Here is a 16,004-nt window from a genome sequence, read left to right on the forward strand (position 1 = left end):
CTGAGTATCTATCTAACATCTTGTAGTGTACTGTTTAGGTGTAAAATGAGTACATCATCACACTGACACTGTAAAATATTAACAGAACACGGGAGAAGACAGGAGTCTGCAGCAGGACACACAGTATCAGTATTGATTGATGGAGAGACCTTCGTCTGGTCAGCTAACATTACTGCCAAGCAAGTGAAAGAGTGATATTGTGGTTTTAGCTGACGTGTGTCGCCTCACTGTTTTGACCGATGCTCATTCATGTCTATATAGAGCGAGCACAAGCGCGAGCGTGAGCAACAGGACGCTGACTTTAGTTGACTTAACAGCTTAACTGGTTTCGCCGATTTCGCCGGTTTCGCCGGTTTCCAGTGATCAAAGAGACAGACAAGAACCTGGTACAAGGAGCACTCAGACAGCCAGGTAATAAATATAGAAAGAGGGTGAAAAGAAACGAAAGGATTTTTAAACATTGATCAAGGAGGAGATTTGCAAAAGCCAGCAGAGAGAGGAGCTGCTGTATACAGGACATCAGAAAGAACCACCGTACCGGCTTCTCTTGAGCCCTTTTACAATCAGATTTTGGCTCCTGATTCTTGTTTTTCTCGACTAACTCAACTTTTGTTTGACAGTTGTCCTACAGCGAAGCCATGGAGAAGGCGAGCCCCTCTATCACCCGCTTGCCTCTCATCCCCATCAAAGGAGTTCCTCTCACGAACCTCATCGCCAACAACTGGGACGACATCTGGGCTTTCTGTCCTGACCCCTCAGACCTCCTCATCGCCACCTACCCCAAAGCAGGTACTTCAGTTCAGGTCTACGTGAGTAATCGGTTTTGGACGTGACTTTTTTTATGTCATGTGTTGCATTTTTGTTGAAGTTCTGTTAGTGTGGCACCAGTGGTGAAATGTAACTAAGTACATTTACTAGGGCTGTCAATCGATTAAAATATTTAATCATGATTAATCGCATGATTGTCTAAAGATAATCGTGATTAATCGCAAATTAATCAAACATTTTTGTATCTGTTCGAAATGTACCTTAAAGGGACTGTTTGTAACTTCTTACACGTATAAATCAATCCGGGTCGGTGTCCCATGCGCGCTCGCGTGTGGCTACGCTGTTTAGACTCAGACTCCAACACAAACTACACGGAAGCACCAAAACCGCAAAGTTATATCTAGTGAAGCCCGTCTGTTAAACAGTGTTGGCCGCGGTCGGAGGACGCGGTCAGAGGACACGGGGGAGACCGTAGCTTTGGTCTCCAGGGCTGGAGTCTCTGCTGTACTCTGCTCCTCTGCCTGCTTGCCTTCACTCACACACCGCGCTCGCTCTCGCTATTTCACTCCACCCCACGTGCATGCACGCACACTCCACACTGCAGAAGAGTTGGTTTAGCTCTGAGAATATCTAGTGAATGTACAGTGGATGTTTGTGCAGAAATAAATGCTGCAGCTCCTCCAGACCAACAGAGGTTTCCTGTGTCTTGTCAAGTGACGTTCTAGGAGTTAATGTGTTGGTTATTTTGGTGAGGGTATAAGGGGGGAATTTCTCCTCAAACTGGTGAGATTCAATACATGGAAAGTATCCTATTCCTTCAACTCAGCGTTAATTTGTGTTTTGTGGACATAAGGGACCACATGGACCCAGGAGATAGTTGACCTGCTCCTTCACAACAGAGATGCTGAGGCCTGCAGACGAGCACCAATATACCTCCGCAGTCCTTTCCTGGAGTTGTTCTCCCCACCCCCCATCCCCTCAGGTGTGTATTTAGGTGGTTATGTTTGTATGTGTGTGATTGTACTGACCAGCTTTAATTAAGTCCATCTTCAAGTGTACTTTGTGTCCACCAGTTTTTCCTGAAACTTAAGATATATTTTCCAAATACATCCTCCATCTAGGTCTGACTGTCAGAACTCAAATCCAATTCCTGGAGGCATGTTTTCATTACATCTTGTTTCTACCACCTTAAACAGGGTCAATAAACTATTAATCCAGCTGTAGTCCATCTCTGTGCATTAGTGGGACTTACCCAAAACATAACATGGAATCTGAGATAGTATGTACAAGTGTGTTTCAACTCTTTCATATATCCTCTCCCCTGAACTTCTTTCAGGTCTTGATCTTCTGAAGACCATGGATCCTCCAAGAATTATCAAGACACATCTTCCTTTCCAATTGGTGCCTCCTGCATTTTGGGAAAACAAGTGTAAGGTAAGACTTAACTGAGTCAACTGAGAGCAAAATCCTGCAGTGAATTTTATTGCTTCACACTGAACAATAGGGGATAAGGTTCGTGATACAATGCACGTAAATGGGGTGAGAGGTTAAAGGGTAACTTCGGTATTTTTCTATCCTATTTTTTGTTGTTGTCTAAAAAGCCCCTACATGGTACGGTTCTGCTCGACTCGACTCACTTTTGGTGCCAGGTCCTTTTCTCTATGTTTCCACTGAAGATAGTACCCCTTCAGTGTAGATGGGATTCTCAGCTGATCGCCGTAACGACGTCGGCATAGTGTAAGTAATGTGTCCAGCGTAGCGGTGTAGTTTTGCGAGCTGCCCTTTTTTAAAATCTGTGTTGAGTGAATAAAAAATTGCTATTGGCACTATTGGCGGTAGCTTGGCTAAATGTTGGGTTTGTGCAAGATGTCCCATGTCACGCTAGTGACCAATCAGTGGTCTGAAGTGTTTTAACTCCACCTTCTATCGGCGCAGCTCGCTTGCAACCTCGACTGAACTGGGACCGAGAATGGAGTATAGTTCTATTGAGACAGTGGCAAAAACAAGCACTTTTAGCGGACATAATTTGATGGCGCGGAATTGCCCAAAGCGATTACATTGAGGCCCGTACAGCAGCCGCTCCGAGCTCAGCGGGCTGCGGCCCTTTTGATTCTGTGGCGAGGTGTGGCCAAACTAAAAGTTGGGGATAGTAGAGTACCGGCAGCCAATCAGAAAACAAAGTCCTGTGACATGTTGACCTATGCTACAAAGATTTTCTTCCCGCCTGAAACACATGAACACGCGGTGTGTTTTCGGTGTTATCCCTACTGGACCAATGTTGTGCCCATTTTGTCACTTTGACACATGGGAATAAAGTCCAGATTGAAATATACCTTAGTTACCCTTTAACAATACAATGCCATACAACTGCCACATTAAGTTACCATAGTCTGCATTGTCGTAAATCAATTTGACATGTCCCTCCTGATTGTGTGTACAGACTATCTACGTGGCACGCAACGCCAAAGACAACATGGTGAGCTACTACCACTTTGACCGTATGAATCTGACCCAGCCTGAGCCAGGACCCTGGGAGGGCTACATGACCAAGTTTATGCGAGGAGAGTGTAAGTGGATAAACTGACGGCGTCATCGCGGAATCGTAGCACCCACCCTCCATTTCCCTCTCAAGTTAATAATGTTAGCTCTGTCAGCCCTTTCCCTGTTGTTTGCACTGTTGCGCCATGTTGACAGCCGGTGAGAGGCACTTTTTTCACACACACACATACGGGCCTTAAAGGTCACCTATTATGCAAAATGCACTTTTCCATGTCTTTTAAACATCAATATCTGTCCCCAGTGTGTCTACAGGCCACCATAGTATCATAAAAGACCATCCTCTCTCTTTTTCTCCTCCTCCGTTTGTCCGGAAATGGGTGCAGAAAAAAAATTCGCTTTTTTCCTTGTATTCTGACGTCATTAGAGAATGCAAGTCACGTGAGGGTTTCCTGGTCGAACCAGAGCAGAACCTTCAGTAGCTGACCCCAGCCCACAGCGCGTCACTGTCTCTCCTCCTCAACCGAACTTGAGCAAAGTAGCTCCTAGTTAGTCTGCAAGAACCAGCAGAACAGGCTTCATGTACTCCCATCATCTAAATATAACATGTTCATTCACAAAGGCTTTATGTAATTACACTGTTTAAACAGGTGATATTTGTATATTATATATATTTGATGTCATGCATGTAGCAGATTACAGGTAGTAAATAGTGACTTGTAAGCAACACAACACATTTCTGTTTCACAGTCAAACTTTATTTGAGTAGACAGATGACAATATTAATTATTCACAGCATTTGTAATCATCTCACCTGTTAGTTAGTTATGTTAACATGGTACAGGAGAAAGTCTTCAGCTCTGGTAAACTACGGTAAGCTAAGCTCCGGTGGTCTGTAGTCATGGTAACACAGAGACAGCTACTACTGTAAATAATATACCATGACTCTGATCTTCCATACATTTATCTTTTAGCAGAAATAATGAACTGACTACTGTTTCACATCTTCTATTTTCCACCCTGATGGTCGCTGTGTTTACACACCGTGTCATAGCGGTAGCATGTAGCTAACCCGTTAGCATGTTAACGGGTTAGCTACATGCTACCGGGTTAGCTTTGTATCTCCATGTAAACAGAGCCATCTGCCCACAGCTGTCTGCTCTCAGCTGTCTGCTCTCCTCTGGGATGATTCTGTCGGTCATTTCTCACAGATGGATCTGTAAAGACAGACGTAAAACAGAGTGTATGTTTACGGTTTACAGAGTTGATGCATGAGGTAAACACTGAGCTAACTAACAGAGATATAAACAGCATTATTTACCTGAGAGAAACCGTCAGGAAAACCTGGAATCTGGACCGCAGATGTTCATCATGTGTCGCCGATTTCTGATCAGATTCCTCCGGTAAAGTGCGCTGGGTGAAGTTTCTGGTTTATAAACTTTATTCTAGCTGCTATCTCTCCACTCGTCTCTCTCAGAGAGAGAGAGAGAGAGAGAGAGAGAGAGAGAGAGAGAGAGAGAGAGCTTCTCCGGGAGGGAGGGGGAGGGTGACGCTGTTGTTGAGGACGTTTGATTGACAGAAAACGCTGACCAATCAGAGCAGAGTGGGAGGAGACAGAGGCTACAGACACAGAAATCAGCACTTTTGGAAATGGGCTGAAACAGAGGTTATAGAGACATGCTGGAATGCATGATCTGATTATTTTTTTGAAAAAAAACCTTCAGAGACATGGTTTGGAGGTGTCTGAGACCTATAATAACTAGTTTAAATGGAGTATAATATGTGACCTTCAAGGCTCTTTGTCATTGTTGTTGGTGGAGCAAACAACTGGAGGCAGAGGTGCAAATATGCATTGTAACGAATGGCGGAGTGGGTAGAGCGTGACGTCACTGTGTGTAAAAGAATAGAAATGTTCCCAATCCCATATTTAGCACCTTTAATTCATGGAACAAAATTTATTTATTAGCAACTTACTTACATTTACAACGGTAGACCTATGCTGCAGAGTGTGGGAAATTTGTAAAAACAGTGATTATCCACTTATTAAAGTGGCTTTAATCTATATTTTCATGTTAACAAGGGACAGCGACTACGCATGTGAAAGGTGTCGTTCATAGTCGTGAACCTACAGAGAATCATCACGGAATCATTAAGTCATTAAGACCTGTGCAATCATAAATGTTATTTATAAGGGTTATTGCAGTAATACATCAAGCCAGCAGTTGTAAATATTACCCTGCAGCACCGTCCCAGAAGATAAGTGGGTTAACTGTTCATCAGTGAGTCTTCTAGACGAGTTTAAGAGCTCACTAAAGGGATTTTTCACAACCTGGCAACCCAAAAGCCAATGACTTATAATTGATATATAAAGATAAATATATTTATTAACATTATTAAAATATTTCTTACAACTCAAAACCTTCTACAGTACTGGGAGTAATACCATGGATTCTGTTTCTACAGTGTCATGGGGCTCCTGGTATGATCATGTGAAAGGTTACTGGCTGGAGAGAGAGAAGAAGAATATCCTTTACCTCTTCTATGAGGACATGAAAGAGGTACAGAGAACGTATGGACCCAGTATTACCAAAAGCATGTTGTACATACATACTCTTACCTCAGATTGACTCCCCCAGAATCCTCGGCGTGAAGTGGAGCGCATCATGAGGTACCTGGACTTGTCGGTCTCTGATGAGGTCATCAGCAGGATTGTGGAGCTCACGTCCTTCAAGAACATGAAGGAGAACCCGATGACCAACTACTCCTTCATCTCAGAAATATTTGATCAGACCATCTCCCCCTTCATGAGAAAAGGTGCATCAGTCTGCTCCTAATACAGAAGCAAGATAATGATCAAAATAATACGTAAAACAAAATAAGCAGGGCAGGGCATGTACCAATTCCAATGTTTCAAAACTAGGTTGAGTGATCTGCAGTGGGCAAATACAATATCATGAACACCTCGTCCCACTCCTATTAAAGGTACAGTGTGTAGGATTTGGCAGCATCTAGTGGTGTGGTTGCAGATTGCAACCAGCTGAGTATTCCTACGCTCTCTCCTCCCTTTCCAAGACTGCGGTAACGTGAGCCGCCATATGCAAAACCGTGGTAACGCTGTTTGCTGGCCGTCCTTACCATAATAACACTACTTTAGAAGCAACAGAAGTCAGACAGCAGCGTGAACGTAAAAACATGAGCGGCTCTCTCTAGAGCCAGTGTTTGGTTTGTCCATTCTGGGCTACTGTAGAAATATGGAGGAGCAACATGGCGGACTCTGTGACGACGACCTGCTCCCTATGTACATATGAAGGGCTCATTCTAAAGTAACGAAAACACGATTCTTAGTTTCAAGTGTTTACTATACAGTGAGTTCTCCATTTTGTAGTGCTGTCCGAATGTATATATGACAATTATTATATCCTAGATAGTGGATTGAATGTATCCCACAATGCACTGTGAAAAGTAGTAGACAACGTTATTAACTGAGCACTATATACCATCATGCATTGCCCTGAAGCAAAATAGGAGACTGACGAGAGGAAAGAGAGCAACGCAATTGAAATAAATCCTTGAGTTGTGGCGCGAAAATAATGTATTTAATGTGAGCAGAGCAGCGCATCACAACACAAAAATACATGTCAGCATTTATTATGGATGGACTACCAGCAGCAGCAGACATTAATCTGGCACGTTTTAATTCTGCGACAGCAATGACGTCGCCGAGAAAATGACCCGAGTAGTGTCCAAAAGTGGTTTTTTCATTTTGCCGATGAGCTCACTATACAGTCCTCTACATACTGTAGAACTCTCTGGATAGTGAGTAGGGAGTAGTGAATGAGTGACACAACCCATTTCAATTATAACTTCTCCTATTAAGATATATCTTAACTGTGTAATATTATATTGTCATTCATTATCTGCTTCAGAGCTGCATCGATTAATCAATTAGTTGTCAACTATTAAATTTATCGCTAAATATTTTGATAATCAATTAATCAATTAGAGTAATTTTTTAAGAAAAAAAAAGTAAAACTTCTCTGATTCCAGCTTCTTAAATGTGAATATTTTCTGTTTTTTTTACTCCTCTATGACAGTAAACTGCATATCTTTGAGTTGTGGACAAAACAAGACATTTGAGGACATCATCTTGGGCTTTGGGAAACACTGATCGCCATTTTTCGCCATTTACTGACATTTTATTGACCAAACAATTAATCGATTAATCGAGATGATAATCAACAGATTAATCGATAATGAAAATAATTGTTAGTTGCAGCCCTAACTGCTTATACACCAGCATCCTGTTAAGAGTCAAATCTGTTGCTAACTACATAAATAAATACACATCTGCTTACAACTACACTATAGTGCATTAAACTATTTATTGTATGTTTATATACGACTAAACTTACTTACTTACTATTACTCCTAATAGAGCCCCCGAAATGTTACACACTGCTCCTCTAACATCCAATCAACATTATAAGCTTCACAAAGACATTACACACTACTCTGTTATTGTATTGTGTCATATTTTGTCTTCTCCCTGTACTTCACATTATACAGTGTGGTGGCGCCCCCTAGAGGTTCCTGGATTTGCTAAATTTGCTCTTGTTTTTTTTTTAAGTTTATGAGAACTTTATGCTCAATATAGCTGAAATGATTAGTCGATTAGGCAGAAAATTATTCTGAAACAATTTTCTATTTATGGTTTTTCTTTATCTTGTAGTGGAGTAATTTGATTTTCTTTAATTTTGGATTATTTGTAGACATCAGCTTGGGACATTTCATAAACCAATTAATCAATTAATCGGGAAAATAATTGGCAGATTAATCGATAAGGAAAATATTCATTAGTTGCCCTACTGTTCAACAATAGATGCTTTTAGGGAAAGAACTTGCTTCTCAGTTATTTGCCAATCACAACATATAAAGTAATTGATTTATATATCTAACACTGTTGTATTCTCTCCTGTATCTTCTCCCTTTACAGGTATAGTAGGTGACTGGAGAAACCATTTCACACCCGAGCAAACAAAGACGTTTGATGAAGACTACAAAAAGCAAATGAAGGATGTCAACATACCATTCAGGACCAACATTTGACGAGCTAAATGCCAAAACAAAAATATTTTTTGAGCCTTGATGTTAAACACTGTAATCACTTTGCCTCTTGATTTGTAGATACGGAGGAAAACCATCCAAATGTACGTTTAAAGGATCAATAAAAATGGGCTCCACAATACAAGTACATGAGTTTGTAATCATCACTTTATTGCAGCTTATCACGTAAACAATATATAAGACCAAAAGTGCTGTGACTGAGTATCTATCTAACATCTTGTAGTGTACTGTTTAGGTGTAAAATGAGTACATCATCACACTGACACTGTAAAATATTAACAGAACACGGGAGAAGACAGGAGTCTGCAGCAGGACACACAGTATCAGTATTGATTGATGGAGAGACCTTCGTCTGGTCAGCTAACATTACTGCCAAGCAGGTGAAAGAGTGATATTGTGGTTTTAGCTGACGTGTGTCGCCTCACTGTTTTGACCAATGCTCATTCATGTCTATATAGAGCGAGCACAAGCGCGAGCGTGAGCAACAGGACGCTGACTTTAGTTGACTTAACAGCTTAACTGGTTTCGCCGATTTCGCCGATTTCGCCGGTTTCCAGTGATCAAAGAGACAGACAAGAACCTGGTACAAGGAGCACTCAGACAGCCAGGTAATAAATATAGAAAGGGTGAAAAGAAACGAAAGGATTTTTAAACATTGATCAAGGAGGAGGAGATTTGCAAAAGCCAGCAGAGAGAGGAGCTGCTGTAGACAGGACATCAGAAAGAACCACCGTACCGGCTTCTCTTGAGCCCTTTTACAATCAGAATTTGGCTCCTGATTCTTGTTTTTCTCGACTAACTCAACTTTTGTTTGACAGTTGTCCTACAGCGAAGCCATGGAGAAGGCGAACCACTCTATCACCCGCTTCCCTCTCATCCCCATCAGAGGAGTTCCTCTCATGAACCACATCGCCAACAACTGGGACGACATCTGGGCTTTCCGTCCTGACCCCTCAGACCTCCTCATCGCCACCTACCCCAAAGCAGGTACTTCAGTTCAGGTCTACGTGAGTAATCGGTTTTGGACGTGACTTTTTTTATGTCATGTGTTGCATTTTTGTTGAAGTTCTGTTAGTGTGGCACCAGTGGTGAAATGTAACTAAGTACATTTACTAGGGCTGTCAATCGATTAAAATATTTAATCATGATTAATCGCATGATTGTCTAAAGATAATCGTGATTAATCGCAAATTAATCAAACATTTTTGTATCTGTTCGAAATGTACCTTAAAGGGACTGTTTGTAACTTCTTACACGTATAAATCAATCCGGGTCGGTGTCCCATGCGCGCTCGCGCGTGGCTACGCTGTTTAGACTCAGACTCCAACACAAACTACACGAAGCACCAAAACCGCAAAGTTATATCTAGTGAACCCCGTCTGTTAAACAGTGTTGGCCGCGGTCGGAGGACGCGGTCAGAGGACACGGGGGAGACCGTAGCTTTGGTCTCCAGGGCCGTAGTCTCTGCTGTACTCTGCTCCTCTGCCTGCTTGCCTTCACTCACACACCGCGCTCGCTCTCGCTATTTCACTCCACCCCACGTGCATGCACGCACACTCCACACTGCAGAAGAGTTGGTTTAGCTCTGAGAATATCTAGTAAATGTACAGTGGACGTTTGTGCAGAAATAAATGCTGCAGCTCCTCCAGACCAACAGAGGTTTCCTGTGTCTTGTCAAGTGACGTTCTAGGAGTTAATGTGTTGGTTATTTTGGTGAGGGTATAAGGGGGGAATTTCTCCTCAAACTGGTGAGATTCAATACATGGAAAGTATCCTATTCCTTCAACTCAGCGTTAATTTGTGTTTTGTGGACATAAGGGACCACATGGACCCAGGAGATAGTTGACCTGCTCCTTCACAACGGAGATGCTGAGGCCTGCAGACGAGCACCAATATACCTCCGCAGTCCTTTCCTGGAGTTGTTCTTCCCACCACCCAGCCACTCAGGTGTGTATTTAGGTGGTTATGTTTGTATGTGTGTGATTGTATTGACCAGCTTTAATTAAGTCCATCTTCAAGTGTACTTTGTGTCCACCAGTTTTTCCTGAAACTTAAGATATATTTTCCAAATACATCATCCATCTAGGTCTGACTGTCAGAACTCAAATCCAATTCCTGGAGGCATGTTTTCATTACATCTTGTTTCTACCACCTTAAACAGGGTCAATAAACTATTAACCCATAAACATTTCACTCAGTGCCAAAATGCCTAACCTGACCGACAGACAGGCATGGGGGGATGTAGGATTTAATAATTTCCCAGTAAAATAAGGAGTAAGTTAATTAGACTTTAAGAAAAAGCTAATATTACATTTTCAGAAATATGTTTAAGCTATTTGCTTTCTAGTTGAGAGTTAAATGAGAAGATACCACTCTATTTCTATACGGTAATGAAGCTACAGCTAGCAGCCAGCTAAAGATAACTTGTTAATCAGTTGACGGTCATAAAGCAGCTGTAGTCCATCTCTGTGCATTAGTGGGACTTACCCATAACATAACATGGAATCTGAGATAGTATGTAAAAGTGTGTTTCAACTCTTTCATATATCCTCTCCCCTGAACTTCTTTCAGGTCTTGATCTTCTGAAGACCATGGATCCTCCAAGAATTATCAAGACACATCTTCCTTTCCAATTGGTGCCTCCTGCATTTTGGGAAAACAAGTGTAAGGTAAGACTTAACTGAGTCAACTGAGAGCAAAATCCTGCAGTGAATTTTATTGCTTCACACTGAACAATAGGGGATAAGGTTTGTGATACACTGCACGTAAATGGGGTGAGAGGTTAAAGGGTAACTTCGGTATTTTTCTATCCTATTTTTTGTTGTTGTCTAAAAAGCCCCTACATGGTACGGTTCTGCTCGACTCGACTCACTTTTGGTGCCAGGTCCTTTTCTCTATGTTTCCACTGAAGATAGTACCCCCTCAGTGTAGACGGGATTCTCAGCTGATCGCCGTAACGACGTCGGCATAGTGTACGTAATGTGTCCAGCGTAGCGGTGTAGTTTTGCGAGCTGCCCTTTTTTAAAATCTGTGTTGAGTGAATAAAAAATTGCTATTGTCACTATTGGCGGTAGCTTGGCTAAATGTTGGGTTTGTGCAAGATGTCCCATGTCACGCTAGTGACCAATCAGTGGTCTGAAGTGTTTTAACTCCACCTTCTATCGGCGCAGCTCGCTTGCAACCTCGACTGAACTGGGACCGAGAATGGAGTATAGTTCTATTGAGACAGTGGCAAAAACAAGCACTTTTAGCGGACATAATTTGATGGCGCGGAATTGCCCAAAGCGATTACATTGAGGCCCGTACAGCAGCCGCTCCGAGCTCAGCGGGCTGCGGCCCTTTTGATTCTGTGGCGAGGTGCGGCCAAACTAAAAGTTGGGGATAGTAGAGTACCGGCAGCCAATCAGAAAACAAAGTCCTGTGACATGTTGACCTATGCTACAAAGATTTTCTTCCCTCCTGAAACACATGAACACGCGGTGTGTTTTCGGTGTTATCCCTACTGGACCAATGTTGTGCCCATTTTGTCACTTTGACACATGGGAATAAAGTCCAGATTGAAATATACCTTAGTTACCCTTTAACAATACAATGCCATACAACTGCCACATTAAGTTACCATAGTCTGCATTGTCGTAAATCAATTTGACATGTCCCTCCTGATTGTGTGTACAGACTATCTATGTGGCACGCAACGCCAAAGACAACATGGTGAGCTACTACCACTTTGACCGTATGAATCTGACCCAGCCTGAGCCAGGACCCTGGGAGGGCTACATGCCCAAGTTTATGCGAGGAGAGTGTAAGTGGATAAACTGACGGCGTCATCGCGGAATCGTAGCACCCACCCTCCATTTCCCTCTCAAGTTAATAATGTTAGCTCTGTCAGCCCTTTCCCTGTTGTTTGCACTGTTGCGCCATGTTGACAGCCGGTGAGAGGCACTTTTTTCACACACACACATACGGGCCTTAAGGCTCTTTGTCATTGTTGTTGGTGGAGCAAACAACTGGAGGCAGAGGTGCAAATATGCATTGTAACGAATGGCGGAGTGGGTAGAGCGTGACGTCACTGTGTGTAAAAGAATAGAAATGTTCCCAATCCCATATTTAGCACCTTTAATTCATGGAACAAAATTTATTTATTAGCAACTTACTTACATTTACAACGGTAGACCTATGCTGCAGAGTGTGGGAAATTTGTAAAAACAGTGATTATCCACTTATTAAAGTGGCTTTAATCTATATTTTCATGTTAACAAGGGACAGCGACTACGCATGTGAAAGGTGTCGTTCATAGTCGTGAACCTACAGAGAATCATCACGGAATCATTAAGTCATTAAGACCTCTGCAATCATAAATGTTATTTATAAGGGTTATTGCAGTAATACATCAAGCCAGCAGTTGTAAATATTACCCTGCAGCACCGTCCCAGAAGATAAGTGGGTTAACTGTTCATCAGTGAGTCTTCTAGACGAGTTTAAGAGCTCACTAAAGGGATTTTTCACAACCTGGCAACCCAAAAGCCAATGACTTATAATTGATATATAAAGATAAATATATTTATTAACATTATTAAAATATTTCTTACAACTTAAAACCTTCTACAGTACTGGGAGTAATACCATGGATTCTGTTTCTACAGTGGCATTGGGCTCCTGGTATGATCATGTGAAAGGTTACTGGCTGGAGAGAGAGAAGAAGAATATCCTTTACCTCTTCTATGAGGACATGAAAGAGGTACAGAGAACGTATGGACCCAGTATTACCAAAAGCATGTTGTACATACATACTCTTACCTCAGATTGACTCCCCCAGAATCCTCGGCGTGAAGTGGAGCGCATCATGAGGTACCTGGACTTGTCGGTCTCTGATGAGGTCATCAGCAGGATTGTGGAGCTCACGTCCTTCAAGAACATGAAGGAGAACCCGATGACCAACTACTCCTTCATCCCAGAAATATTTGATCAGACCATCTCCCCCTTCATGAGAAAAGGTGCATCAGTCTGCTCCTAATACAGAAGCAAGATAATGATCAAAATAATACGTAAAACAAAATAAGCAGGGCAGGGCATGTACCAATTCCAATGTTTCAAAACTAGGTTGAGTGATCTGCAGTGGGCAAATACAATATCATGAACACCTCGTCCCACTCCTATTAAAGGTACAGTGTGTAGGATTTGGCAGCATCTAGTGGTGTGGTTGCAGATTGCAACCAGCTGAGTATTCCTACGCTCTCTCCTCCCTTTCCAAGACTGCGGTAACGTGAGCCGCCATATGCAAAGCCGTGGTAACGCTGTTTGCTGGCCGTCCTTACCATAATAACACTACTTTAGAAGCAACAGAAGTCAGACGGCAGCGTGAACGTAAAAACACGAGAGGCTCTCTCTAGAGCCAGTGTTTGGTTTGTCCATTCTGGGCTACTGTAGAAATATGGAGGAGCAACATGGCGGACTCTGTGACGACGACCTGCTCCCTATGTACATATGAAGGGCTCATTCTAAAGTAACGAAAACACGATTCTTAGTTTCAAGTGTTTACTATACAGTGAGTTCTCCATTTTGTAGTGCTGTCCGAATGTATATATGACAATTATTATATCCTAGATAGTGGATTGAATGTATCCCACAATGCACTGTGAAAAGTAGTAGACAACGTTATTAACTGAGCACTATATACCATCATGCATTGCCCTGAAGCAAAATAGGAGACTGACGAGAGGAAAGAGAGCAACGCAATTGAAATAAATCCTTGAGTTGTGGCGCGAAAATAATGTATTTAATGTGAGCAGAGCAGCGCATCACAACACAAAAATACATGTCAGCATTTATTATGGATGGACTACCAGCAGCAGCAGACATTAATCTGGCACGTTTTAATTCTGCGACAGCAATGACGTCGCCGAGAAAATGACCCGAGTAGTGTCCAAAAGTGGTTTTTTCATTTTGCCGATGAGCTCACTATACAGTCCTCTACATACTGTAGAACTCTCTGGATAGTGAGTAGGGAGTAGTGAATGAGTGACACAACCCATTTCAATTATAACTTCTCCTATTAAGATATATCTTAACTGTGTAATATTATATTGTCATTCATTATCTGCTTCAGAGCTGCATCGATTAATCAATTAGTTGTCAACTATTAAATTTATCGCTAAATATTTTGATAATCAATTAATCAATTAGAGTAATTTTTTAAGAAAAAAAAAGTAAAACTTCTCTGATTCCAGCTTCTTAAATGTGAATATTTTCTGTTTTTTTTTACTCCTCTATGACAGTAAACTGCATATCTTTGAGTTGTGGACAAAACAAGACATTTGAGGACATCATCTTGGGCTTTGGGAAACACTGATCGCCATTTTTCGCCATTTACTGACATTTTATTGACCAAACAATTAATCGATTAATCGAGATAATAATCAACAGATTAATCGATAATGAAAATAATTGTTAGTTGCAGCCCTAACTGCTTATACACCAGCATCCTGTTAAGAGTCAAATCTGTTGCTAACTACATAAATAAATACACATCTGCTTACAACTACACTATAGTGCATTAAACTATTTATTGTATGTTTATATACGACTAAACTTACTTACTTACTATTACTCCTAATAGAGCCCCCGAAATGTTACACACTGCTCCTCTAACATCCAATCAACATTATAAGCTTCACAAAGACATTATACACTACTTTGTTATTGTATTGTGTCATACTTTGTCTTCTCCCTGTACTTCACATTATACAGTGTAGTGGCGCCCCCTAGAGGTTCCTGGATTTATTGCCTTTGCTTATGTTTTTTTTTATAGATTATGAGAACTTTATGCTCAATATAGCTGAAATGATTAGTCGATTAATTGATTAGTTTATAGGCAGAAAATTAATCTGACTCTATTTTGGTAATTGCCTCGTCGTTTCTTTATTTTGTAGTGTGGTAATTTGATTTTCTTTGATTTTTGGACCATTTGTAAACATAAGCCTGGGACGTTTCATACACCAATTAATCAATTAATAGAGAAAATAATTGGTTGATTTATATATCTAACACTGCTGTATTCTCTCCTGTATCTTCTCTCTTTACAGGTATAGTAGGTGACTGGAGAAACCATTTCACACCCGAGCAATTAAAGACGTTTGATGAAGATTACGAAAAGCAAATGAAGGATGTCAATATACCATTCAGGACCAACATTTGACGAGCTAAATACCAAAACAAAATAATTATAATATTTTTTGAGCCTTGATGTTAAACACTGTAATCGCTGTGCGTCTTGATTTGTAGATACGGAGGAATACCATCCAAATGTACGTTTAAAGGATCAATAAAAATGGGCTCCACAATACAAGTACATGAGTTTGTAATCATCACTTTATTGCAGCTTATCACGTAAACAATATATAAGACCAAAAGTGTTGTGACTGAGTGGACGCGCCCATTTTCTGTCATGAGACCTCCAACAGAGTCTGCTGACTGCATGGAGCCTATAGAGAGCGCTGGCAGCTGGAGGCATGTGGTTTTTCTGCCCATATGAAGTCATTTTGCAACCCTACACCACACTGTACAAAGCCCAGCCAAAGAAGGGAGGCTGCACAAGACACGAGCAACAAAGACTAAAA

General features: G+C 41.5%; 2 protein-coding genes across 4 annotated transcripts; both read left to right on the forward strand.

Annotated features, from left to right (window-relative positions):
* The first annotated feature begins 9 nt into the window (after nt 1-9).
* On the forward strand, nt 10-8,512 carry LOC141758097 (sulfotransferase 1C1-like). Its single transcript, XM_074619198.1, has 7 exons — nt 10-789; nt 1,622-1,750; nt 2,105-2,202; nt 3,209-3,335; nt 5,728-5,822; nt 5,901-6,078; nt 8,258-8,512. Exons 1-7 carry the CDS (start codon nt 639-641, stop codon nt 8,368-8,370), a joined length of 891 nt encoding a protein of 296 aa, XP_074475299.1. The 5' UTR covers nt 10-638; the 3' UTR covers nt 8,371-8,512.
* An 84-nt stretch (nt 8,513-8,596) lies between these two features.
* On the forward strand, nt 8,597-15,733 carry LOC141758096 (sulfotransferase 1C1-like). 3 transcript variants are annotated; one of them, XR_012591817.1, is made up of 9 exons: nt 8,597-9,375; nt 10,207-10,335; nt 10,960-11,057; nt 12,064-12,190; nt 13,032-13,126; nt 13,205-13,382; nt 13,489-13,550; nt 13,641-13,891; nt 15,471-15,733. XR_012591817.1 is itself a non-coding variant. In XM_074619197.1 (7 exons), exons 1-7 carry the CDS (start codon nt 9,225-9,227, stop codon nt 15,581-15,583), a joined length of 891 nt encoding a protein of 296 aa, XP_074475298.1. In that variant the 5' UTR covers nt 8,597-9,224; the 3' UTR covers nt 15,584-15,733. The 3 variants fall into 3 exon arrangements, 1 of the variants encoding a protein (XP_074475298.1); XR_012591816.1 differs by having other exon boundaries at nt 13,489-13,891; XM_074619197.1 differs by lacking the exons at nt 13,489-13,550; nt 13,641-13,891.
* The last annotated feature ends 271 nt before the right edge of the window (nt 15,734-16,004 follow it).

Source organism: Sebastes fasciatus, chromosome 20, assembly GCF_043250625.1.
Source record: "Sebastes fasciatus isolate fSebFas1 chromosome 20, fSebFas1.pri, whole genome shotgun sequence".
In the NCBI taxonomy this organism is placed as follows: Eukaryota; Metazoa; Chordata; class Actinopteri; order Perciformes; family Sebastidae; genus Sebastes; species Sebastes fasciatus.

Excerpts from the sequence above, each read along its gene's own strand:
- LOC141758097 (XM_074619198.1), top strand. The coding sequence starts at position 639 with ATGGAGAAGGCGAGCCCCTCTATCACCCGCTTGCCTCTCATCCCCATC. Across the intron at positions 1,751-2,104 it reads CCCACCCCCCATCCCCTCAG|GTCTTGATCTTCTGAAGACC; the intron begins GTGTGTATTTAG and ends AACTTCTTTCAG. Across the intron at positions 6,079-8,257 it reads CTCCCCCTTCATGAGAAAAG|GTATAGTAGGTGACTGGAGA; the intron begins GTGCATCAGTCT and ends CTCCCTTTACAG.
- LOC141758096 (XM_074619197.1), top strand. The coding sequence starts at position 9,225 with ATGGAGAAGGCGAACCACTCTATCACCCGCTTCCCTCTCATCCCCATC. Across the intron at positions 10,336-10,959 it reads CCCACCACCCAGCCACTCAG|GTCTTGATCTTCTGAAGACC; the intron begins GTGTGTATTTAG and ends AACTTCTTTCAG. Across the intron at positions 11,058-12,063 it reads TTTGGGAAAACAAGTGTAAG|ACTATCTATGTGGCACGCAA; the intron begins GTAAGACTTAAC and ends TTGTGTGTACAG.